Source organism: Apteryx mantelli, chromosome 3 (assembly GCF_036417845.1).
Source record: "Apteryx mantelli isolate bAptMan1 chromosome 3, bAptMan1.hap1, whole genome shotgun sequence".
In the NCBI taxonomy this organism is placed as follows: Eukaryota; Metazoa; Chordata; class Aves; order Apterygiformes; family Apterygidae; genus Apteryx; species Apteryx mantelli.
The window spans coordinates 67,662,717-67,690,548 of record NC_089980.1 but is presented as its reverse complement, the minus strand read 5'-3'; the positions used below and the strand labels follow the sequence as shown (position 1 = coordinate 67,690,548).

The 27,832-nt window shown below is 38.2% G+C and overlaps 1 protein-coding gene across 1 annotated transcript; it reads right to left on the bottom strand.

Annotated features, from left to right (window-relative positions):
• On the bottom strand, positions 1–24,427 carry MYCT1 (MYC target 1). The gene is given in 3 exon segments (XM_013957690.2): positions 1–4,562; positions 24,182–24,403; positions 24,406–24,427. Coding segments are annotated over 3 exon segments (777 nt in total). The 3' UTR covers positions 1–4,029.
• Positions 24,428–27,832: the final 3,405 nt, after the last annotated feature.

Sequence of the window (27,832 nt, the reverse complement as noted above, 5' to 3'; positions counted from 1 at the left end):
AAAGGTAAATAAATAATTCCTCACAAAGTCATACAGATATTCCAAAAATTCAGCTCCTTTGAAAAATTACTTTTATTAAGAGGCCCAAATAAAGATACAGGTATTTTACATGAGTTTTTAAACTGGCTGGTAAGGCTGATTTCTAGAATTCCCATCCTCTGTTCCATGAAGTTTTATCAACACTGTTTTCCTTAATCTGCTTTGGACATGGCAGAGGTAAATTTCCAATTAGTGTTTTCTTTCTTTTTTTCCAGAAGCTGTACTGCATCATAGGCATCACCTAATTTTATAAAGTGCCTATAGGTCAGGGTTCTGGCAAGTGTCATATCATCTCTGAGAGCATATTTCCAGTAAATGTAGTTTGCAGTTTATACTTAAGAGTGGATGTTGATATGACTCAAAAACTTCATGGTAAATTGCAAGTGAACTTTAAAAATTTGATTTGGCAAAGATAATGCATGTTCAGAGTGTTATAGTATTATAATTAGTAGCTGTCTGAAGAGGTGATCAGAAGTTCTTCAGTAAGGAAAGGTCAAGGAATATAGCAGAAGCTACTTTTGTAAATCCTGTGGAACATGACTAATCTCACACAGAGAGCAGTTTAGTTATGCCTTCTGTAAGAAATTAAAATTGTACAAATAGTTTTTGTGCACATGGACAATAATAGAATAGTGTTTCTCTTTACGAAAAGAAGGAGTTCTGTTCACTTCAGGACAAGGTGTCAGGATATCTGGAGGCTGATTAAAGCTTTACTAATAATATCTGGTGTGAATCTGGACAAACTCTTTAATCTTATTTTTCACTGCCTCTTACTGTAAAAATGTATTATATACAAAATTATTATGAGGCTTAATTCATTGCCTGTGGTTGTTTTGAATCTTTTTGCAGAAATACATTTTTAATTACTTAGTTCTTTCCGGTATTTTAAATTGAAATAAAAGGCTGGACAGGACCATTCTAATGAGCTAGTATAATCTTCTGCATATCATACACCCAGTGATGCTTGAATCCCGTGGTTGAATTTGGAGTTTATTCAGTGCAATGTGCTTTGGTCCTAATTCAATAAAATGTGCATGTGTCTATTTAAGCATGAACCAGATAGTGAGTGCCCATGTGCTTAAAGCAAGCATTTGCTCAAACACTTTGTAGATTGAAGTCAAAGTACTTGGAAACCAGTGGATTTGAAATCTGGAAACACGATTTTTTGTGAAACATTTGTAATGCTTTTAAGTGGTGGAAAATCTACTACATCACTTGATCATCTTGGTATAAGAATAGCTAATTCCTCTTACTATAAGAAAACAAAGTCTGTTCCTAATACTAATAGTTTCAGTTTCTGCTTCTAATTCTTGAATGGTGTTCTCCTACAGCTAACTTTGAAGCTGAATTCATATAGCGTTTTCAACTTTGGTGCATCTCCCCACAGCAGCAGAGGAAGGGCCAACTTCTCATTCACACTTTCCAACTATATCAGCTTGCATACTTAAAGATAATATCTTTCCCTTTAAAGTGTCTCTTATAGAAGTCAATGCATTTATCTTTAAGGAAGAGCATGAGATAGAGATTATAACATTTAACTTTATTTCACATTCTGAAGCTTCCAGAGTGCTTGCAAAATATTCATTTCAGTCACCGTTTAAACTGTTAATTAGGTATCTGACAGCCATACTACCTATGCACCAAACAATCTGTGCTTTTAATCTCCCTAATCTAGGAGACATAATTTTTTTTTTATATCCAGTGCAGATTTCAGGAGGAAAAAAATACAGTACATTTAAGCTTTCCTTTCTATATTGCTTACTAAATATAGCATAATACAAGTAATAATATGCTGTGGAAAGTTCTACTGTAATGTAATGTGCATTTATAAACTGGGAGTAAAATTTACTCCTCTAAAATGATTTCACTGTCCAGGAACAAACACTTTTGGCCAGCTTGGTACATATGGTAGGCCAAGTTGTCTCTTCAAACAGCCCACCAAATTCAATAAGCAAAGTGAGCAGGCTTGGATTCTGTATTTTGTAGGCATTTCAGAATAAATGGCATCAGCTATTCCAGAGCTAGAACACTGTGAAAGTACTTATGAATGCAATGAATTTTACAAAACTGAATAAAAATCTAAATGAAAAAATATTATTAATGAATGAAATAATACAACTTTCTTTCTCCACAAGCCCATTGTTGTAGGTCTGTAGCCTACTACAGCAAAAGGCAGTTTCACACTCTTATCAGCAAGTCCTCAGTATACCAGAACCCATAGTGTCAGCAATTAAATGCTCTGTAAACTCTGTAAATGGTTGTTCTTCTAGCAATGACATATATCTTTCTAAAAGGGAAAACACTACACACTAAAAATAAAATAGCAAAAGCCTGTCAGTAGATAAATGAAAAATTGTTTGCCTTTACAATAAGGAGTACTTGTAGTTTACAATAAGTAATGCTTGTAGCTCAATATTTGTAGCAATATTTGCAAATGAAAAGATATCAGGCTGGAAGATTACAGTTAAGAGGTCAACACTAGCGCTACATGAGGGATGCTGAACTTTGCAAAGGGATGCATGCTGTGAAATCACTGAAAGCCTGGAAGGTAAGATATTAAGCATTTTGCCTGTTCTTGAAAGCTGCTGAATCGCTATCCCTGCCCAAGTACAGGTGAGGACTCAGGCTCTGAACAGAGGCACAGAGGAGCAGCCCCCAGGATCAGGAGTACTCCAGCTAGTAAATGCCAGCCCTTTTAAGAATGAGAAGCTTATTTGTAAGCGACGGATAGGACTGTTCCTCTGCTTGTGGAAATTCTTTTCCCTTCATTTGAACACAAAACATTTAATGGGAAAATGATCCAATAAGACTTAAATCATGCCCTGTTTGTCTGCACTATCTCCAAATCCTTAACTTCTCACATCAGTGCAATTAGTCTCTACTAAGCCGGGGGTTAGCTTGACATAATGTACATGTACATGTACAACAGTCAAGAAGATATGTTAGCCTCAACTAAATATTCCTTCTTTTTCTTCATATTCCAAAAAATTGTACAATCCTAGTATTCAGCCACAGCTGTCTAAAATTTTGATTTAGTGAAACACAGGATTTCAGTGAATAACTTGCCCGGAAGCATTAAACATTGGTACAATTTGAAAAATACAAATTGAAGTGAGGAAATGAGTAATCCCACAGCAAAACAGGAAACAATTAAAAAATAGTTGTCATTCATGCTGCTTGTCTTGATAACCAGAACTAGAAAAATGAAACATCAGGAATTCTGCTCCCATATAGCCTTATCAGGTATTAAAATGAGACTACCTGTTCTGCTGGTTGCAAACTAAAATATCTTTATAATTTTTACCATGCATTTTGTACTTTTTCCTCTTCAACATTTTTCCCATACTGTAGGGACTGTTATACAAACAGGCCTGGCCTAGAGTCTTTTAAGATCCTCTACAATCAGCAAAACAGGATGCCTACTACCATCGACAGGTCTGTGACATTAAATCTACTTCAATGTCTGCTTCTAAGGTTCCTCAGATAGAAGCTGTTCTGTGATTACAGGAAGAATGTGGATAATGGGATGTATTCACTGAAAATCTAACAACCTTGGGAAAATATGTAAAATCACAACTTCTTTAATTAAAAAAGAAGCAAACAGTGAAATTCGCAGAAATGTATCTATCAGTAATTCCTAACATGATCTGTTTCTTCAAGAAATTATCAGTTTCTTACGTGGCAGCATTTTGTTTCCTCTAAACTAAAAGATACAAAGGTTATAATTAAAGATACAGTAGTATAAATACATAAGTTTATTGCAGATCAGTAAACTGGGGCTGGTGGCACGGAAGACAGGTGATTCCTTGGCCAGCGGGATACTGTGCTCTAAAAATCAGTGCTAGCCGCCTCTTAGCAATGTATGTCCCCTCTGCAACATGTCACAGCAACAGGAGACTTCTCAGAGATCCTCAGCAAGCACAGAAAATTGTTTGAGATGATTGAGGTTCCTCTTAAAATTCATGAGTGTGTTTGTAGCAAGAAACTAGTTCAGGAGTCTGGGAAAGCTTTTATGATAGTTTCATAGGCAGGAGGAGGGGTTTGCGTGGAGTGGCAGATGCGGAGGCTGTTGTTAGACCAGTGGAATTCAGGTCGACTTAAACTGTTGGTGTTGCTTCCCACAAGGGTTGTGGTGGTACTTGTGGGGGTCAGGGTGATCAGCTGACTGTTCGTTTCCACTGGGAGGGGAGGACTCTGCAGGAAGGGGTGGAAGGTGGACGCCCGGAAGCTTGACTTGCGGGGGAAGGAGTTGGCTTGCTCCAAGGATGCTTGCCGCTGAAAGGTGAGGCTGGCCAGGCTGAGGTTGCTCCGACGTTCACAGCTGCTGTTGCGATAAAATCCAGTCCTGCCGGCAGTGTGGCCGTGGGAGGGGGGTCTGGACCGGCGGCTGTAGGAGGAGGAGCTTCCCTGGGAAATGTGGGCACTAGCTCGGCGACGGGACAAGCAAGTAAACAAAGCCCAGATGATCCCTCCAATCACCAGTCCAACCACCATGGACACCGTGAAGGCTATTGTTATCTGCTCTGAAATACAGCAAAAATACACAGCAAAGTTATTTCATCAGCCCTAAAGGTTTTTGATGCCTGCAAATTAAATTAATATGGCAGCCTCCTTAGAAGAGAACAAACCTTAAGGTCTTTGTGATGTTACTGAAAGGTCATACAAAACATGAACCTTACAACATAAACACAACAACTGATTATTCTCACTGTACAGTGCTTTCTTTTTCTTAATTCAAAAGCATCTAGAGAGTAGCTTGCATTTGATACCAGTGCCTGTATCAATGCAAGGGAAAAGTCTTTCACCTCTACCAGAATCAGTCACCCATGAGCCACACAGCTGTGATATAAAACCACCAAGTATTTGCTTCTGTGTGCATTATTTGTGGATTTATGCATGCTTGCCATTCTGTTTATAGATATTTGTGTTCTTTATATACATGTTTGCTGACTAATCTATAACTGAGACATAGCTTTTGCCAGTCTCTTAAGGGCTTAAGCACAGTATTTATTGTAGCATGAGAACATGTTCCAGTCTTTTACTGCTGAGAGACAGATACTTTAAACCCTCATAGTAATTAGTGTAAATTGCCATACCATAAAAGATTTTGGTCAGATATAGCCTTTATTTATACTAGGTCGCTCAGGTATTTTTCATCCCCCATGCCTAATTTGAAGATAGGTTAATCTGTCATTAAGAAAAGTGTAAATTTCTAGCTCTTTTATACCTGCTTTCAAGCATTAAGAGATCTGAAAATAAAAAAAGAGCACAGCTAGGATCATTTTCTCCCCCACATGGTTTTACAGTGTCGAGGAATAAGGATTTTTCCTCATATATTTCTAAGAATAGGTCGGTTACCTCAGAAAACTTGTCACTCCTACAACTGAGCCCCAGCTTTATTGCTATTCTAAGAATTTTGGAGGTACATTTTTAAACCTGGTGGTTAAAGCCTGAAGTGAATGCAAAATCTTTATAGATCCCCTAAAAATTCAAAAAGGCAGTGGACCCAAAACAAGAAGGGTTGCTATGTTGACTAGTGGTGGAGCAAAGAGGAATGAGTGAAATAGAGCCATGGGCCAACTTGAAACATGCTTTTTCTGTCTCTGCTATGCCATGTTTGTGAAACATATTTGTTAAAAAGGAAATTGTATTATTACAATAGACAACAGTTTGTAACTCTGTTAGCATACAGAAGTGTAGGCCAGCTAAGATCACAGCCAGCGGGACCGACTTGTAGGCAGAGGCACCCCAATATACACCAACAGATTAACTTAGTTAAAGTCAGGCCTTGATGTCTAGCAGGACTTACATTTAGTGTAGGTAACTGCAGAATGGGGAAAGCAGCCATGCGCAACCTAACAATTGCCTTCCAAAAGAGATGTAAATGATTATTGGTATAATCACACTTTAAGAGTTAGTTATTGTTACCTTCCTTATCTACCTGGTTACTTCTTTTTTTCCCTTTAATGAAAAATTGTTATTTATGTGATTCATACTTCTTAGGCTGATTCATTTTTTACCGCAACTGAAATGCAAATTACATTATTATATTTTGAGAGTGCCAGGGAATCCCCCAAACTCAGGGATTTATGCTGCTACTCAACATCCCAGTTGCTGTTTGCCCTCTCCGCTCCAGTGGGAAGGTAGAGAAAGGGCTCTCCGCAGGGCTCAGCAGGCTCCAGCATAAGCAGAAGCCCCACAAGCTGCACAAGTGTACCTGCCTCGGGGGTTGCCATGCACCATGCCAAGGATTTGTCCCTGAATCCCTCTAGCCATAATTTTCACCACCTGCACAATCAAATCAGGGTTTCACACTGTTACAAGCAGACAAGGGAATTGACAAAAGTATTGAGTGCAGCTCTTCAGTCCTTCCCGCGTGCTGTTCCCCTGTGCTGCAAATATAGCACAGGCAATTAGCCTTTTTGATAAAGTCTTCATTTTCTTTAACTTTTTCAATTCTTTTGTTTTTCTATTTCTATTTATGAATGCAAAAATAGAGGGTCAAATTAATCCCTGGGGAAACTCAGCTGGGTTTACACTGATTATTGCAGTTACCGTATGGTATCCCATAGGCTCTCATTTTGTTTTGGACCTACATTTTATACTTCTGACTTTTGTTACAGTAATATCAGTAGATCCATGGGTTCCAGGCACTTTATTCTTTCTATTCCCAGACTCTCCCTGACTTCAGTGGGAACTGTGGGGGCACACTAATAGGTTGAACTTGTTTTTTGTTGACTCCCTGCAGAGGATGAATTTCGCTGAATGTAATTCAGTTCTAAAAACTTACATTGAAGAACTGTAAATCTATGTCCATTGATTTCCTCCTTAGAACATTCAGTGATCACAACCCTGAGGTACATTGGAGAAAATACTACAAAACAGAGAAAAAGATCAAAGACAGAGCAGGGCTTGCTGCACCTGGGATTTTGAGGGGAACAGCTGGCTTTCACACAGTTGTTTTTAACTTCCTTATTCTGGGTACTTTCAAGGCAGACCTAGCCTTTCAGAAGAGTCAGAGCAATATTGCCAGGTAATATCTCCCAAGGAGCCATTATAATATGTTATGGTTCGCTTAAAGCTGTGTATGTCATTCTGTCCTCTGTTTTTTAGAAAAAAGAAAGTTGGGGATAAGGTGGGAATGCTGGCAATAACTCCTCAAGTGCTGGTCCCCTAAATAAGTTTTGAAGTGTACATTTCCCAGGATGTTCACACATTCTCCTTTATTTGGTTCTGCTACCACCAAAAAGATGGGGTACCCCATCTCAGTGAATTTTATCCAATCTCACTTCTAACACCAGCTGAAGCAAAGGATAAAGTGCAACAGTGCAGAAGGACAGATGTCTAGGTTCAAAGCCAGAAATAAATGGTTATAAGGAAACAAAACATAAGCCTGCTGTGAGATTAGTAACTGGATACCTTAGCAACATTTCCTTTCTTATCTATGATCCTTCAAATGTGTCCATGCAAAAAAGATTGGAGGTTCAGAATTCACAATAACACCCATGATTTCTGGGTACTACTCACAGATCTGACTGCCAAGTTAGCACGTGGCTGTCAGCCCAACATCTGGCTGGGCAATCCAGACTGGGCAAGTCCTTCTGAATTCTCTCTATTCACTCCCTTCTGATTTTTCCATGCAGGATTAAGCAAAGGCAGAACTGATAGTTTATATGGAGAATTATTGCCTTTGTTATGCACAGATTTTTCTTGGTTGTTACAGTGTTCTTAGACTTTTATAACATTCCACAAATTATATAGATGAAGCATCATATCCTACCAAGCTGATAGCCTCTAGCAAGCCCTTAGCATTCTATAGAATTCACACATGCCAAATTTGGACATGCAATTAGTAAAGACATTAGATCTGCTGATAAGGTGCTTTTCGTAGTTATGCCACTGAAACAAGTTCTTCCCAGCCAGTCTAGGGATCCAGTAGCAAAGCCAGCCAAACAGGGCTTACATCAATCCATAAGCCTTCTGAGAAAGGAGCTGCTTTCTCCCCTTCATTACCCTGGAGTACACCTCACCAAAAATTAACAACATGGTCCCTACCTAGACATGTCAGACCCTGGAGCAACCAAACTCCTCTCAGAATAGATGACCTTTTTATGACAGAGTATCCTGCCTTGCAGAAACACCCAGGTCAATCTCTTATTTCCTCAAGGCTTTCACTTCTGAAATGACTGCATCAAGACAGCAAGACATTCCTTTGACTTCAAAATCACATGGTTGCATTGAACATTCATTTGAATTTCACTCTGGATTTTGTTCCAATAAAGTGTAAGAGTTTTCTCAAGGAATCTCCCTCTTGTCCTCAGCTCCAGCTGGATAAGGGGCAGGACAGAATTCTGTTCCCTGAACTCAGGAAATTGTTAGGTCTTCCCTATAGCCTTATGGTAAAATCGCTGAGGTGTCAAGTAAAGGTGGGCACAAGATCTTTCTTCCCCCTATGCTCACAAACATATACATTTGCAAACTTTTTGGTTGGCCATGTACATGAAGCCACAGTAGTGCCTTTCATATTCCTGCAAGTAGCAGCTTCAGAGAAAGCCTCGCAGAGTAAGAAACCTGGGACAGGGGAGGAAGGCAAAGTATTAGATGTAAAGGGAAGAGACATGGAAAAGCATCATTTAGTCAGTCTGTGTACATATGACTGGAATTTGAACTGTACTTTTGCCAATAATAACTTTAATAGAAAGCCAGTTAGCCTTCCAAGCATCTGTTCTTCTCATGCTATTGCTAAGCACAGGGAGGTAGAAAACACCCCAAGGTGAGATGATACCAAAATGTTTCATCCTATTGATTTGTAGTACATCACTCTCAAATACTACAATCTGCTTTATGTTTTGGAGTGGTTACGTTTTTATTGATGCTTTATTAAAGGAGAAATAATTAAGGAATTTTATCTTAAAGTTATCAGAAGTAGTCCAGTCAGCAACTAGTTGGTCAAGAACGTCATTGCTCTTCATTCAAACACTCTGCTTGCTTTAGAGATGTTTTGTTCATGCTATGTTACTGCAGGATTCTTTTCTTCAGCAACTGTTCTTTCTCTTTTCCTCCGCCCACCCAAAACTAGCATGAGGCATTGAGCACCTGACATGCAAACTTTAATCTGTGTGCACTCCACCAAGCTCATATGCAGAACATATCACATACAAGCTGCTTGATTTCAGCTGTATTAGAAAAGTACCAGAACATACCATTCTGCTGTATGGTGGGAAAGAGCTATTTTTATATTTTCTATCTGAATTTTAGAAAATTAAATTTAGTTCCATTTCAATTCTTTGCTTCTCACATTTTTGTGAATTTTCTTTTCTTTATACCATGGCACATGTCAGTGACTCAAAGTTGTTCAAGAAAGTTAGCATTCCTCCCCCTACATATGTGCATGTGTGCACATACATACACTGCCTTGTCCCAAAGCCAGAAAACTTTGACAATTGGTAGAGGGTATGATCTCAGACATGCAGAAATCCTGTTCAGCCTCCACCTCATCCTATTTTCTTTCCCCAAATGAAAACTCAATGAGAAAAGCTGGTATAAAAACTATACAAACCACCTGAACATTGCACGGCTTAGTGTAGAGCACCAGCTAGTGTATTTAAGTATGAATTGCACTAATATACAAATGGCAAATCTAATAACCTGACTAGTAAGAATGGTTCAGATACTGCAATACAGGAATCTCAGTGGCTTTTCAAGTGACATTCATGTCAATCACCAGTGCACTCTACTTTGTGCAAAACCAGACACGAGTAGCCAGGTTCTCTCAAAGTTTCAAAAGACTCATAACATCTTCCTACAACTGGAGCAAATGCCCATAGCTAAGCCTGACAGGCTGCTGCTGCTGCTCCTTGCATGTCCCAGACAGCGAGAAGGAGCGTGGAAAGGAAGAGTGACTTGAGCTCTGAAGAACCCCCTTGTTTCCTAGCACAGAAGAGGAAAAGAAGTGAGTCAAACTACTAGAGGTTTTATCCCAGTTCTGAGAACTTCAAAAAAACTTTAGTTTAAAGCTGGGGCTGGTATCAGTAGCCAACTCTTGCAGCATCTGTGCTGCTATTGTCATGCTGAGCCTGAAGAAAACAATTTCCCTGTAGCTGACAAGGGCTGACATTACTATCTTCCTGCTCTTTGTCACTAAATGTTTTATCAAAACAACCTCTCATTAATTATTTGTAGGCAGCCCATGATTCAGTTGGGTGGGTGAATCAGTTGCTTTGTAAAATCAGCCAGCTGTGATCTTAGTCATGGCAAATGTTAAGAAAGGTCACAGGACTTGTGAAAAGAGTAAGAGTGCTAGTCTACAGCACAAGGTGATTCAGGTAATTGCTACGTGCAGAAAACAGACAGACAAGGATGGTGGGGTCTGCAAAACAGAACCCATGAAAAAACCTGAAAGAAGGGCAGCCTGTGGAGGACATGATAACTAGTAAACATAATAAATAAATAAGGTAGTTAGGCAGTCAGGAATGTCATTGTCACATTCACACTGCTTGCTATAGAGATGTTTTATTCAGACTATGCTAGTGCATGATTCTTTTCTGCAGCAACTGAGAGTAATTTTCCCACTTCTTCTAATAAATAAACAGTTGCTGCAAATAAGACTTTTGTGTCCATTGCATATAAGCTAATAATTACTGTTTTTAAAACACAGCAAAGGAAATTCAGATAAAAACGTTAAAAAGCATGTTTCTAACCATAATGACATGTTTCTAACTAGAATAGACAGACCAGATAGGTAGTGGAATCCCCATCAAAGATTTTAAGAAACAGCATCAATCAAGAGTTGTTGTGATATAGTTAATCCTGTCTGGAAAAAAGAAGGTGGAAGAGATGACAGCTAGAGGTCCATACTGACCTTATTTTGTGCAGTTTCTAAGGCTTTCCATGATGACAAGGTAAGAAAAAAGGCTCTTAGAAGCTTCTGAAAATTTATTAAGTAAACGACAAGGAAAAAAAGATTCTATAGTCTGTGCCCTTGGATTAATCTTGCATTTGAAATGCAGAGAGGACAGCTGTTCATCAGAGGGTTAACTTCATAAATGAGCCACCTACCTAGGAACAAGATTGCCCCCTGCTGGAAATTTATGCTAGAGCGCTAAAGAATACATAAAAAACCTTCACTGTAAAAAAATAGGTGTGCCAGAAAAATCTAAAAATGAACATTTGAAAGAAGGATAACAGAGGAGTTAACAGCACCTGAAAACGCAGAAAGACTCCGAATTAGGCTGATGTAAACACTGTAGGACTATGATTTTGCCTAGGCTTTGAAATTAATGTACACTGAGGCACAACAGAAATATTCAGAAGCTTAGTGAAGCAGATTTTGTGGTTTTGTGCACATATCTGTGCTGACAGTGAAATACGAGGCTAAGTCTGTTCTTAAATTCATATTTCTTGCCACCCACAGTAAAGTCCAGAATGATCTCTGTTCTTTGGAGTAAATTTGCTTTATGTTTACTAGTACCGTCATTCCTCGTGATAACAAGCCAAAGTGGAACATGCCGTCTCAATATTTTATAAACCATCTCAGGGTTGGTAATGTTCCCTTGATATTACTGGCAGTTGATTTTTACTGGAATGATAAATAAACAGTAATTATAATAATCAGAAGGAAACATCTGAGATGAGATGTCAGAATGTTTAATTTCATGCCTTTGGCATGACTATATAAAACAAAGCAAAGACTCCTTTGTGAAGAGATAGGAACTTTGTCACTGTATGGTTTCATTATGATTCCCAATGCATTATAAAAACAGTAATATAATTTTGATCTTTTTCACATGTGCAGCAAGCAATCCTCTCTCAAAGCATTCTTATCAACCTTACAAAACCAGAGCATAGGCCTGAGCTGCATGTCCTCTGCACAAACTTAAATCAAATAGTAAATCAGAATTTGCCACAGGGCAATACGCCATAATCTTATAGTTATTACTAAACTGATAAGACTGTTCTACAGAGCCTGAGAATAAAATCAGTTCCAGTATGAAAAGAGCATGAGTGATTAGAGTAGAATCTCAAGAATTAAGGGAGATTCCTATAGCAGGAAATACCAAAGTTAGTATGCTGCGTTCAGAAAAACAGAAGACATACAGGGTTAAAGCAAGACACTAGGCTTTCAGGTTAGTGGGAAGACTGTAGCTAAGCTGTACTTTTAATTCATCCCCAGTCCTACCACAGCGACTCTGCTGTCTGTAGTCTGAGAGGAGCCTGACACAGCTAGAGCTTTCAGGTGGAGTTTGTCCTTACTGTGAGTACCCACAAAAGTCCAAAAAGCTTTTACACTGAAAACCCAGGTTTTATTACAATATAAAGTAGAATATTTTATAAAATAGAAAACTTAGAGTGACTAGGTAAGACATAACAGAAATAAAATCAAGGTTATAAATACATTTGCCCCTGCCCAGCGCATCCCTCAAACAGTGGCTTTCAATGCCGTGCTTTTCAGAAGTGCTGCAACCTTTGCACATTCAGTTATAAGTGTCTCTTTGTCCCCTCAGAGGCAGGACTTTGTGTCTGCTCTTTGCTTTTGGCTGCACAATCTCTCTCCCTCTCCCCCCACACCCTGCTCAGCTGCATCCCAGGAGAGAAGCAACCTCCCCATCACAGATCCATCCCTTTTACTCACCTTAAAAAAATAATAATTGTATATTAATGTAGAACAAACAAGTGAAACAGATACTGTCCATCATAGTGTGTTGGCCCATGCTGAAAGAAATCACGTAGGGCCCCAAATGGTAAGGCTTCTCAAAAACAGTCTCTTTTCACTCCAAAATGTGCTACCTTGAGATAGTGCCACAGAGTATTCTGTTGACAGCTCCAACTTGTGTATTGCCAGTTCAAAAATAGTCTTCAATGAAAATAGTATTTGTTATTCTATTTATAGTCTCATTGTTTTTTGAGATTGCTAAAACTAGGACCCTTTTTAGGTGAAAATGAAGAAAGTTGTACAAAATTGAAAACAGGAGGAAAAGGAGCCATCAGTGAACTTTGTTAAATATTGTCTTCACTAACCAATAAACTAGTATTCAAGTAGCAGAAAAGGGGATCTCTATTTAAAGCAGATTTTTCTACTTCTTTCACTGCAGTAATATCTTAGCTACATCCAGTAATGCAAAAAATCCCTTGCTTCATTTGTTCTTCCTCAGGGAACAAGTGTTACAGTGAGTATGTCATTTTGAGAATACAGAAGTATATTCACATCTGGTAGTATTGTATTCTTCAGTTACTTACTTGCAGTTCAGAAATCTGATCTTTCTTTCTCCCAGTGTTTCCCATGTGACCATGGATAAATCAATCAGTTTCAGAGATTTCCCTTATATCGAATGGGAATATCTATTTTGGTGTGGGCTAATTAATCAGGACCTGCAACAATCTGTGAAACCACCAGCTGAAACACACTGGTATGATTTCAAAGTGGGAGTATTACTAATCTGGATTTTCAGTCAACTCTTCACGAGCCTGGGCAGATGATCCAGGCTGGGGACTCAGTGTGCAGTGATGTTGGTGCTTATCCCACACAAGCCAGCAGCACCTGGGAGGTTGTGTTTGCACAGGGCTCTGCCAGGCAGGTGGGCTGGTCCAGGTCCTTGCTTGCCCAGGGATTCCTGCATTTCTCAATCAAAGGAATCATCAACAGGCTTTTTCTTCGTTTAATACTCTAGCTGTATAACCTACTGACGTTCCATAGAGACCATGTATCTACTCGGTGGGCTCATTCTTCCATTACTTTGGATAACAAAGATGGCATCAATAGAAAATAATTTTTAAAGCAAGGGGTTTAAAAGTAAGAGATATCAGTTAAATAGTCAAATATTCCATAAGTGTGTGTTAAGATGCTGGACTGTGAATTCAGGCGTCTGAGACAAAGCATTTATTTTCTTCTGCAAACTGTATCACAAAGGCCACAATTTCTGGCAGAGAAGCAAGGCAGAAACCTCTGTTGAGCAGTAGAAACTGCTCTGGCTCTTTGCCTCAGCAGGCATGTACCAGAGCCCTAAGAAGTTTTTGCATCTTATTGAACAGACTGTTCTTTTTCCTTCCAACTATTTTCCTAAAAATTTCTTAGACATTATTTCATAATAAAGCTGTATATATTTGTGTTGTTGATGTAGTTTTGGTTGATGTTATTTAATGGTTGAATCTTAAGTTACAATTGTCCTGTTTTTTAATACAATAAAATCAAAGATAATCCATCTCTTCAAGCAGAAGGGGATTTATTTATGGTTTTGGAACCAACTCTACTGCAGCCTAAGAATTTGCTTTTGCATTTTCTTTGTTTCTGAAGATTTATTAGAAGAATAAGGAGTGCTTGGTGCAAACCTAACCGCTACACTGTAGTTTTCAAAATCAATAATATAGTTTTCAATAATAAGTAGTATAATAAATAGTTTTCAATAATAAGTACCTTTTATTAAGGTCTTATAGGAAGTGAAGCTTTTACTTCGGAAAACAGGGAAAAATGAACTAGTCAGTGCTAATTGTTCTTGATGGGCCATTTTTTTACCTCTAGCCTAAAGGATAGGGTTATGAAATGAAGCTAATCTTACAAAGACAAATGGGTCAGCCATGAGTCTTGGTTTTATTTTGTGTTCTTCTTTGATGAGTGTGGACGTCCCATGCCATGCCCATGCATCAGATCAATCTTCTGTACAATGGAGACAGCACCTCTGACAGCCATTAATTTGACTCACAAAGATTTTTGACCCCCTGTTAAGGGAGCTGCAATGGCAAAATGGGAAATTATGCATAAATACAGAGTATTTTCCTCCAAGAGGTTTTGTAATGAGAAGAACTGAAAGAATCATCGGACCCACAATGTGCTGAGACAATCTCATGTGAATCTGAATCCTGTTAGACTCTAGCAGAGGAGCATGCATCTACATGGAGTTTGTATAAGGGGAGAGCACAGCACCAAGTTCTTTTTCTTATGTCTCTGCTGCTGCCCACACATTCACATGCCAACACACTCACTGATGTGCTGTTTAGAAGAAGAAATACACTTCATTTCCTAAAGATGAGATTCCTGGATTCAGCGGCTAAATAAGGCATGACTCGTTTGGCAGCTAGCTCACGTGGCAACAAGCAGCACCATGTACTCAATCGATATAGTAGGTGTAGCTGCCAAAATGCTATACACTGTGCTTTTTATTAATATTTAAATAATACTCTGAAGAAACTTCGCCTCTCCCTTCTACTACCTTAGATCTGTGTCCTTCCTGCTAAGGATGGTTAAGCATTTGATAAATCAATGGCTGTATGAACAAAAAAGAGCAGGGAAGAAGCAGTAATTAGGAAGCAACACAACACAGCCTGAGGATGACAGACCCACATTAAAAGAATAATTTATACACAAGGAAAAAATCATGCTCTGAATAGACAGCATGTAAGAATAGGATTGGTCTTTTCTCCTCATGACGTAGTTTGTTTCTTTCATCCAGCTACAGCAATACTTTCTTTGGGCTTGCCAGAAGACGCGCAAGGAAAAAATTAGGGCCCTCATTAATATATACTTTTATCTCTCTGACAGGCCTTTACATTAGATCTTGGAATTGATTTATATGTTAGCTTCCTGAATGCAAGGACTCATTATTGATATAATCCTTTTTGACTGAATAATGGAAGTGATAGGCTTCACATATTTGCCAAATCTTTTACTTAGCTGGTAGTAAAATAAACATAATCATATTCAAATTGGAACAGGTGTGATCAGTCTGACCCTTGAGAAGAGAGTAAATGATTTACTTGCTGAAGTTTTATATAAAGTTTATATAAAACCATAATAGTCTAGTAGCTGATACAGAGTAGTACCTCCAAAAGTCAGCCAGAAAATAAAACACTGCTGCATGTTAGAGAGCAATGACATTCACTGCTGTTGCGCTGCCACTGAAGTGATGATGTTCACACACAGATGCTGTCATGGCTAGCACTTCATCATCACATGTTATCTTCCATCTTCTTTCAGTTAAACCCGTGCCCTTGTTTCCATTTCTCTTAGTATTAGCACTATTCCTACGAAAGCAGCATCTCGGAGATTGTCCTGCTTGAATCACTATCCCAAGCTGCTCTGCTGCTGCTTTATATTTCCCAAGTGCAGCCCATGCTGTGGTCAAGGTGACTGGAAACAGGAAGATCCTCTGATGACCTTGACCTGGTAGACAGTACAAGATCCTTCTACCCTGTGCAGAGCTTAACAGGGTAGAAAAATGTTACTCATTCAAGTGAGATCTCAGTTAAGTACACTGTATGATATCCCTATTATATTTGTGGTATCATATAACCTTTCAGTGAGGAGCTGGAGGAAGAGCTTCAAGGTGCACTGAATTTAAGATTAGTGATAAGGAAGGAAACATTTAATAAGGTACTTAACATTGCCTCAGAAGGCTTGTCATCTTTCACAGCATTCTTTAAATGTGTCGTCTTTTATATCTGTGTTGTACTTCTGCTCTTCAGATAAAGGTACTTGAAAAAATCAACATATTTACAAGGAAGCATTTGCAAAAACAGAATCTGCTTGTCTGTCTGATTCCATGTCCCATCTTACCTCATGGTCTTTATCTTCACAATATTTCTGTGAAGCAGTGCAGGGTAGTTTTCTCCATTTTTTTCAAATAGGGACCTGAAGCATGGAGAAACTGTCTTGTCTTCCAAAACCCCTAGTAAAAATCTGCTCAAAAGTATGCTTATTTCCACAAATGTCTTCTGGGGCAGGCATTTTGCTCCAAGTTCAAGCTGATTATGGGAAAATAAAACAGTTCTAGTTTCTCAGTGAATTTGGGAAGAATCAGTGTATTTTAGTCTGTTTTGAAGTCTGAATGCATTTTGAAATTGATAAATATCTTGTCTGGTGTTGGCAGGTTTCTTGGAGGAGAAAAGGGAAGAGGCAATATGTCACCATTACTTTTACACAGCCACTAGAAACCACCAGATATGCTTGTGTTATTTCATAGAACTGTGGAAACCTGCAGCCCAAAACACATGGTCTGTCCATACCAGCCTGTCAAAAAAGGATATAAGCATAATCTATTTCTTTCTGCACTATACCTTATGGTATGCATGATACTATTCACACAACTGGGAATTTTCTAGTACAGACAACTATTTCTTACATATTTAAGAGAAATAATGTTCCAATTAGCCCAGCTGATCTCCAAGCCTATAACTTTCCATCAGGTTTCCTAGACACTTCATGCAATGAATTCTGAGAGCTTTCTTACTAAATTAAAGGAAATGCATCCTTCCTTCCCATTTATTATTAGATGTGTTAGACTACTTTTATACTGAGTTACTGAAGTTCACAGGCCACTGACAGATACTAGAACCTATCAAAGGGGGCATTTGAATTACACATTCTTCAAAACAAGCATTCTTGCTACCCTCAGTAGACATTCTTGTCTATGAAATGAATGGCAATCTGCTGGTTTTTATTAGAAGTCTTCAGGATATGTCTATAAAAAGACAGCTTTGGAGGTGAACAACTTTTGCTTTTCTAAGGCTCTGGCTTGAATAAGGAGACAAGTAGAAAACTTTCCATTTAGTCAATAGATGGAAAGTTAGGCAAGTAATAAGCGACCAGCAGGGCTCTGGAAAATCTGTAATAACAAATCTGAAAGTCTGAGCCATTTATCTGTTTGGGAAGGATAGGTGGGAGAGCTGGACAGAAGGTTGGTTCACATATGACTTACTCTCGTATTAACTCCATTATGATGGGGACAGAAGTCTGCTCAGGATTTGAGCCCTCGACTCTAGCACATCATGAGCTGAAACCCTGAGATGCAAGCCCTGAGTGATGGCTCAGTATTCCTGATGAGCCAAAAGCCAGGCTCTGAAACTCAAGTTTTAAGCAAACAAAAGACTTGTTAAGGCAGCGTGTGATAACAATCTCTGGGAAGCTGGAGCAGGAAAGATGTCTGTGTGGACATAGCCAGTGTCTGCCAGATGGGGCAGATACTGCAGAGGCAGTGTGAAGACTGTCTTTCATATATTACAGCCTGTAACATGAGGGAAGTTTTAGTACAAATTCCTGATCAAAGAACTCAGATATATTCTTTCAGATATGTTTGACTTCACTAAGCCAATATGGATCTTCCCTTCCTCTGAAAACATATATTGGGACCATTCTGCTCCATTCCCTCTTACTCACCCTCTATTGATGAATTTGGCTCATTTCTAATTTGTTTCTTTTGGGGTAATTTTATCTATTTTTACCTATTGTCTTAACTAAATGCAAAAAGGCAAGGAGGTTAAAGAAATTCAGAATTGACAAAGTCATTTATCACTGGAATATAATTTTCATTCTTGTGTCCCCTGTTGTACCATGAAAGAAGAACAGCTCACTTAGTCATTAGAAATACAGTGTGGTTATTTTTCTGGGTCATGACAATATTCATATTTGCACACTAAGAGTCTCTATCCCCATATTTAGTTTCTGTCTCCTGAAAAGGACAATGTCCTACTACTTTGGATAAGCACTGACAAAACTAGAGCATGACTGCATCATTTGGCTGCAAAAAAGCATTTTGTCTCTTCCTCTCTCTGTTCTCCTGCTGGGGCTGCTTCCAACAACAGGAACCTATAATGTCTGCAGTTGTCTGACTCCAGAAGAGTGCTTTCAAAGGAAAGAATCTCACTTCTTCACATCCTATCACTTATGCAGGTGTCAGCTATCTAGTCCAAAGACTATAGAAAGATATTATATCTCCTGTGATGACATTTATTCCTTATGCCATGAGCTCCTTATGATGTGTGATAAGCTTCCAAGTATTTGCACTGTAATGATCACTGGGATTTTCCTAAACATAGAGAAGTGACAAAAAAGAAAACAACTACAAGAAAAGTTTCCACCTGATGCAGTTAAGAGCCTGTCTCCAATCGCCTTCCTCTGTTTTGGCTGCTGTCCACTAATTAAAATACCATTGCATTCTAGGGTGGAATTGTGAAAAGAAGAGAAAAGGAAATGGAAGGGGAGGGGAGAAGAAAAATAGCAATTCAGGAAATACAGCCTTGAGGGTGATACTGCACCAGAATTCCAAGGTCCTGATTTTGTAGTACCTTCTTGGTTCCACTTCAGCAGTGCAAAAACACCCTAACCCTGAAGGTTGTCTCTACTAGAAAAAGAATGTGCAGTGATGTAAAGCATCTGTAAGAGCTCTTATGTCATACCTTCACTCCCTCCTATCTGCCTGCAAAGTAATTGTATCCTCATTTTACTGAAGTCTGCTGCTTTATTAGCAATCCCCAGTCTACCACAATAAAGGCCCTTCTGGGGTTCTCCAGTTTATACCAGGGGTCACTTCCAAACAACAAACTAGGGAAAAGAATGATCTGGTTGAAGCTACCATATCTGCTATAAAGTGCTCCACGTGCGGCCTCAGGGTCTAGCTTTTGTATGTCCACAGGTCTAGCAGGGCAGTGGAGGCAGCTCTGGAGTCTTTATTTAGCGCTGCTAAGGATAGACTGGAGGGGTATAAAGGATATAGTATGAACATGTGTGGACTGGAGGAAAGGGAGCAAGGGCACCACCCAGAGGGTGCACGGGAAATGCACTGGCATAGTAGAGTGGAAGCCAATAGGCTTAATCTGGTCACCACACAACTAGCCGAATGCTTCTTTTCGCATTTGCAGAGAACTGGACTAGATTTGCCGCTGCTGCTTCTACTCTGGCACCACTACAACCTGGGAAAGGATCCCAGAATAGGGATCGAATCCCATAGCTGCCGAGGTTGGGCTTTCCTGTATTAGAGAGCTCTATCACAACTCATGTCAGTGCTGCCCTTCACAAGTAGTATTTCAGTTCATAAAGTAAGAGAATGATGTGAAGTCCTTAACCACCATGATTGCTAGACAGGTAACATGACCCCACAACACAGCATCTGGCATTAGAATATGCTCATACCTAAAGCCCATCTTTTCCAGCAGAAAATTGACTTCTTTCAAGCAAACATACACCTTTAACAATGGAAAGGACCAGGGTTAAGAGAAAGACAAGGTGAAATTTGGCATTTTATTTATAAACCTTGAGATATTTGTGGCTTATAAAAGTTAAGTGATAGTACTCAAATCACCAATGCCAGACAATTATCCATCTTAAAATGCTGGAAGCCAGCTGATACATGGCATTGTTTCCATACATTGGGCAAGTAACACCCTGGATTCTGACTCAAGAAAAAAAAATGCTACTCAATGTTTTTAAGCTATTAAATTGTTCTGTTACATTTTTTAAATAGGTACTTGAGTAAAACTAGACTGAAGGACGGTGTAGGGATCCAAGTTTGTGTTGATTAATATCTGCTTACACTTGTTCTCTCTGCTGTTGTCATATTGATCTCATGTACTATTTAAATTAAATTTCCTGATTTGAAAGTATATTACCATCTACACTACAGGAATAGGATTGTCTCAAAGCCATTTATTGTATTTAATTGTGTGTGACCGAAAATGCTTTTAGGAATTACAAGAAATGCACTCCTGGTTAAAATGGAAACATCTTTGTTTCCACTGCTAATTTACAAATCAAAATGAACTCAAAAAAAGACTATATTAAAACAGTAAAAAATGAGATCAGTAGTTGATGGATGGGTACCAAACCCTGAATTTCTCACTAAACTCCTAACCAGACAAAAACTCCCCTTGAAACCACCAATAAAAAAACTAATGCAGACTCTCTGTCTATAGGCCTATGTGACACCAGGAGTGCTGAAGTCTAGCAGAGATGGACTTTTGATGCTACTCCTCCTGCCTCTGCCAAAGGACCATCTTATGAATTCCCATTGCAAAACAGGGGTTAGCAGAGATTATGCCTCTTTAGAAAAGCCGGCACGTAAAATAGATGAGCTCCTGGGTCCTCACATTAGTTCAGCTAGCTTGTCTGAATAAGGCATGTGCATCTGAAAAGAATCTCCTAATACGTCTTTCATAGGGAACTGTTATTATTACCAAAACAAGAACCAGATTTCCAGGGACCACAACAACCTCTGGGGTAAGCTCAGGGATGTCTTCTTTGCTGTTCATTACACATTACACAGAGGATATTTGCTGACAGAGGCAGGAGCTCTATCATGAAACTCACAAATTTAAGCTAGAAGAGGAGGTTAACATTCCCTTTTTATTTTTTACCCCAGAACTGATGTTAGACTAATGAAACTACTGTTTTGCTTCTACTGTTTCAGTTTTGCTGCAGAATGTAACATTTTAGAAAGACTGCAGAATGACAACAGTGAAACCTGAATTCAAAAGAAGAATTAGGACAAGGTACAGCATCAGCTCATTGTCTTGCAAGATCTGCAACTAAGAATGAGAGTTATTAATTCTCCAGGCCTTGTCTGTGACTCTACACTGAGCCTGCAAAACAGTATGCTAATTTATTTGCTTTGTTAAGGTCTTGGCATGAACAGAGAGAGAATTTGAACCACTTAGGCAATTCACACAGCATGACATAAATCGAGTTGTGTGTATATGTTGTTTTTATCTACACAGCTTTATTCATGTGAACTTCTAATATCATACTCTGGCCTGGAGTAGTTGTAAAAAGAATTATGTAGGCTCACACATAAATAATAAGGCAGTTTAGTTTGTTCATTGTTTTAAAATTCTTAGAATCACTTTTAAGATCCTATTGTGTTAAGTTACCATTGGAAACTGGTCAGTTTTAGAAAACAGGATGCCTGCATATTTTCCAGAGGAGAGAAACAGCTCTTAGGCAATAGATAGTTTATAAAATTATGAGATTAAATATAATTATGAATAGTTATTCTAACAATTTTTACAGCATTTATTTTTTTCTCACAAAGTCAGTGCCTGATCAGCAAACCTTTACACGCATGCTGAAATGTATACATTGGCTGTGTCCTTGGAGCCACTGAGAAGCCACACACACGTAGAAAAGGATCTGGATCTTTGTAAGGTATTCAAACTCACAATGCTACATAGTGGCTGGCTTAGAAAAACAGTGAAACAGACTGTAAACTGTATCCTGAAAAATTGGTTTCCTAAAAAATCAGTTTCAAATATTGCATTCTCATTTAATAAAGAACTACATTTTATTGACATCTATTATCATGTAGCTTTATTTCTACTTCAGTTCATGTATTTCCAGGGACATCAAAAAATACTTTTCTGCTGCTATAACTGATATTTCATCTTCTGATATTTCACAGTGATTTTATGCAGATTGAAAAAAAAATAGCAGTGTCTTCTGATACTGACTGTATGATGGACTATGTGATGCCCCCTCCCTAGTCTACCATATATGATACATCTGGAGGGAAGGAAGAAGAAATGCTATTAGCTCTTCTAAAATCTATCAGAAAAATAAGAAAAACCAGAGGCATCTCTGCTTCCCAGGACCAAGCAAGCTCTTCACAAAAACCTGAGCTGTGAGGTTGATCTACTGTTAGAGTGCAAGCAAATGGGAGGTGGTCATGGCTGTGTACAGTATCATTCCCCGGCAAGTCAGGCAGGCAGTGCTGGTAGGAGGTAACATTGGCCCTTTCAGCAATATGACAGCTCACACATATTCTGCCCTGTGCTGTCAAATACAGCTATTGATTTCAAAAGGCAAGGTCTTGGCACACCCAGAGAAGTACCTTAGATGGAATAACAAGGTAACAACCACACCAATGGAGCCAGTTGCATGCAATATGCTATGGAAATAAAATGACCACTTCTTAAGTATATCTTGGGTACTTTTTTTGACTCTTCATGAAGATGGAGCACACCTTGCCCGCCGCCTGAGCAGTGCGGTTAATGAATTCCTAGAGCTGCACATAATCTTGCCATTCTTCTGAATTTTTCCATGACAGTGAAAGAATTATTTATCTCAGAAAAAAATCAAATCTGCATTAACAAGAGGCAGTGCCTTTTACATAAGGATTCTTAAAGTACATTTATGAAAGCACTTTTTCATTTTTGTTCTGAAAGAGCCAGTTTAGAATTATATGTAGTTTCACCCTACAAAAATGATAGTAATTTCTGCTTCAGAGTCCACCAGACAGCCTCTAGACAATAAGAGCACATACCCTGAAACACTAATAACAGTATTTTTTCCTCAGTTAATCTCTAAGTATTACTCAAAGATGTCCAGTATCATTATCCCACTTTCTAGCCCAAGATACAGAAGTGAAGCGAGTTGCTCATGGTTTCCCAGTAGGAAAATATATGTGTCAATGCAGGAAACATGTGGCTCGCTTTCGACAGACTCTTGCTGCTTATACTAAGGAAATGAAGGAACTTCTTTAAGTCTTCTTGTATAGTTATTTTCAACTCTTTTCCCAGAGCACTTCTATGCAACAAAAAGTCCTATTTTGCTAGTGCATATTATTTTTTAGCTTTAGATAGTACACAGATTCTTGAAGGGGTCATTCCTCAATGACAATAACAAAATAGCCAAAAACAGAGCATATGATACACATATAATGCTAAATATATCAAGTGATAGAACCTTTTGGAGAGAAAGGGTCTCCACAGCTGTTCCACAGAATCTTTTAGGATCAAGTCATTGAATCTAATTACTTCCAATGAATTTCAGTGTTATATATACTTCCACCCCACGCTCTCTACATTTTGGTTAATGAACCACTCCCAGGTTTAGGTGAAGAAAAATGGCCTTAATGGGTGATGATCAAAATGCACTTTGAGGAAAAAGTAAGGAAAAGCTGATTGTGAGACACCACAACAAATTACTAATCATTTTGCATTCTGAAAGAATACAAGTTTATTCCAAAGGTTGCAGCACCCAGCACCTTTATTTTTTACTATCTCTTTTTCATCAGAAGATGAAACAAATAATGTCTGCCATGTAAGTACATCCATTAAATGACTGAGATTATGTACATGATCTGAAACATACTGAAGTCAATAGACACCTTTTCACTGACTTCAGTAACTGACTTTGTCAAACAATCAATTCTGTCCTCAGGGTTCCTGCTATTTTGATTAGCTAAAAATCATGATAAAACTTTGCCAGAGAAACATTTGGAAAACAACCTTTTCAACTTCAAGAAATACTGAAGTAATCTTTTCATTACTTTTTGTTTACAATATAAGTCTTGAAATTTTTCAGACGTAATTTTTAAGGCAATTAGCAGCTAATCTCAGTGTTCACATTAATGGCATTCTTTAGAAAAAGAAACAAAATTCTTACCCCAAAACTTTGGTGGCCATGTGATTGGAGAGTAAGTACTGTTTTTATCCATAACATCCAAATGAAAAATAGAAAATGATATGTCCACAGTGGAGCAATGGGTTTCTGAATGTTTGAGATTTAGCCGTAGAAGCAATGCTTTTGTGCTGCCGGGGGACTGTTTTGTTTGCCTGAAAGGAAATGGACGTATCACATTTCCTGCTTGTGGACTCAAATTAGCGTTTGCCTTATCTTGGAACACCACATGGTTCCTGAGATGGAGAAATAGTTTCCTTCTCGTCATTTCCTTAGCCAGAGTGAATTGACTTAGAACAATACCAAATCTCCTCCTTCTCTGAAACTTTTTGAATCTCAAAGTGTTCAGAGACAGAGAGATGAAAATTCCTTTTTCTTTCCTTTAATGAATTTCTATGGTAAAGATCTTCCTTAAACATTCAGACGTACATGCTTTCACTGGGAATTTTTGATAAGGAAGAAATGCATAATCAGGCTTTTAATAAACACCATTTAATTAGTATATTAATTTAGGGTATGAGGGTTGTTAATTATTCCCTGTTGTTCCTTAGCAAGTATGAGGAACTAGCTAGGCCTGACCATATAACTATTGGTGTTAATATTTTTAATGAGTGTACTTCAAATTTCCTCTGCCAATTCTTTTCCTTTCCACACCCCATTCTAAATTATGAGTACCCTGAAACATAAACAGGCTTTGAGCTAATTGTTTGAACAGGTTTAATACAATGGAGTGTTAATTCCCAGTTGGAATTTGTAGATACTGCTGCTAAATATAATAAATAGTAATAATAACACTCTTACAAAATAAAATAGCCAAGATACTTAATTATATGCACCCAGAATTAATAGAGAATGTACAAGAATCAGTAACATATACGATTTTTGTTTATGGAAAAAATTCTGTAGGACCTGATTTTAAATATTCGTCTTAAATATATTGCCAATAACAGATATTCACAAACTGCAAAATTCTGCTGTGAATGTGAAGCGTCTTTTCTCTGAAGGGTTCTATGAGGCTTTGTTTTGCCCATTATTAAGAAACAGAATCAGCTACCTCTACTTTTCACCATGAATATTAGGAATCACAAAAGTTTAGAAATATTCTAATCTTAAGATTTGGATCCAGCATAATTTTAATGTTGAATCTAAATTTTTGCATTAAATAGATTTAAAATATGCTGAAGAAAGGTACACTGATAATGAAAGACTGATGGCTTTCAAAGCTGATGCTTAAAATGACATATCCAAATACTGATTTACACACCTAAATGAAAAAGACCTGATTTTCAGATGTTTGTGAACAGGATACAACCTGATAAGAAATGTCAGGATTATTTAATTTAGTGGGAACACAAATAAAAGTGCACATGATAAGAATATACATATTAAAGAATTCTATGACAGAACTCAGTTTCATGCTGTAAGAGCACATGGACATGCAACAAAATGGAATTACTGCAAACTATAAAATGAGAAAATTAAGTATTTTTAGTTTAATGAATGCATCTATTGAGATGATCACTGTTAAACAGAATTAAACACTGACCTTAATCAAGCTGAAAAATGGCCTAGACATGTACACTCATATGGATAATTATATCATGCATAGTATCAAAATGTGGATGAAATATCAGTCTTCATGTTCTGCGGGAAAGTCAGCAACAGTGACAATGATTATGGGAAACTGTTAGCAGCAGAATATCAGAGAAGCTGGACCACTGAAAGAGTTATCTGGACTATAGCTTTGTAATGCTTATCAGCAAGCTGCAGCAAGTAAAGTATTATATAACTCATACTGTCAAATACATTTCTGCTATAACTGAGTTCAGTTCCAATGAAATGAACACAGCCTTTTACCCCTTAAAAGAAGACCTGAATTACATCCTTAAATTTTATGAAACTGTGCAAGCCTTAATCCCTGAAGAAAGAGAAGAACTCTCAGGGAAAGAAATGTGGTGGGTATCATCATGAATTAGAAAATCTGTAGACAGTCAAACTGTACATACACAAGGCAATTCTGGCAGGTGAACAGTCACCCTAAGGGCATGCTCTGGCTTGCAGACCTTGTATGAGGAAATGAAGAGCAAAGACAATCCTGAGAGGTTTCTGAATCCTTCAGGGATCTTCTCTCTGTAGCAGGGCTTTGTGTAAATCCTGCAGAAATGTGACCCCACGAGCAGTGCAGAAGTGCGTTGGCGGCTGCTTCTTCCTCAGCTGTGCACAGCTGTGGGGGAAGGACTTAGCACTATCGCCAGTCTGCTTTGGGGGCAGCAAGTGCTTTCTGTGAAGTATTTAAGAATCTTTTCTTTTTCTTTTCCTTCCAGTAAAGTCCTGATTTACTAGATATTTTTATTTTTTGTTTAACAAAACACTTGTGGTGGAGAACTACTGTTTACTGGGTGTGTAGAGATTAATTTAGTTGAAATCACTTTTTGGTCCAAGACTTACAGGGATGATGTTCAAGTATCATCAGTAAACCCTACAAATTGAACGCAGATTTTTTTTACCGTCAACCAGTGCCTGACAGAAGGGTGACTAGAAGCAAAAAATTAACACTGTATCAGAATTTTAAATTAACTTGCTGAAAACTACTTTTCATTTTTCAGTTGCTTACTCTTACTGGCACCTCTCAAGACATCATAAGTACATATGCTGAATTCTATGGAGCAAACACACAAAATCTTTTAGTTCAAAAGTAAACACAGCTCACTGAAAAGAGAAAAAGAGTAGAATGAGCATGCAGTGAAACCTTTTTCAACACTTTCCATCTGGAGATTATGATTTAGGCTGGGATTTCCTTTAATTGTTTCATATTTCAGCAGTCTCATATTTGTCCTTGGTTAGTTTTACAGCTCTGCGGATGCATGAAGAAACTCAGGAATTTTTTTTTATTTGAGCAGTGATGAAAAATGTTCCTGTCTTCCATCAAATTATCCATTTTAAAAGCCACTAATAATGTGGAAAAATGACAGAGAAACTACTGCCAGAGACTACTGTCTTTAATGATTCACTTGAATCTACATCAAGACTAAACTGCAGATTTCTGCTGTTTATCTGCTGCAGATCCTAACCTCCACTAGAAGGGTTAAATAGCCTACTTCCAGCTGCTGGCTCTATCAGAATACACCTTTGAATACGATATACCTGCTACAAATGCAAAGAAATACGGCTGCAGTAAGTCATCACACCAGGAAAGCCTTTGGTTTCCAGAAGCATATTAGATTCTACTGATTTTTTTTCCCCAGATTTTTCAGAAGGAGAATCCTGGACAGAAAATGCATTGGAATTTCAGATACTCAATATTTTTGGAAGATACAAAATTCTAAGAACATAACACAAAAAGAAGGACCCTCATTGCTAAATTTGTACCTTTACATGACTGAGTAGATAACGTCACAGTGTAGAATCTGAATACACTTTGTATTTACAGGGACATATACAAAATTTTTAGGTCCAGTATTTAACTCAAAACTGTGAAACTGTAAACTTTCCCTAACATGGAAGGCTTATAGAGTCTGATGAATGGTGACTAAGAAACTTAGAAAGAGGCATAGAGGAGATCTCTCCCCTCCTGCCAGCAAGAGGTTTTCAGATTTCTCTTCCTTTTCATGACATTTGTGATATTGAAGACTGTTT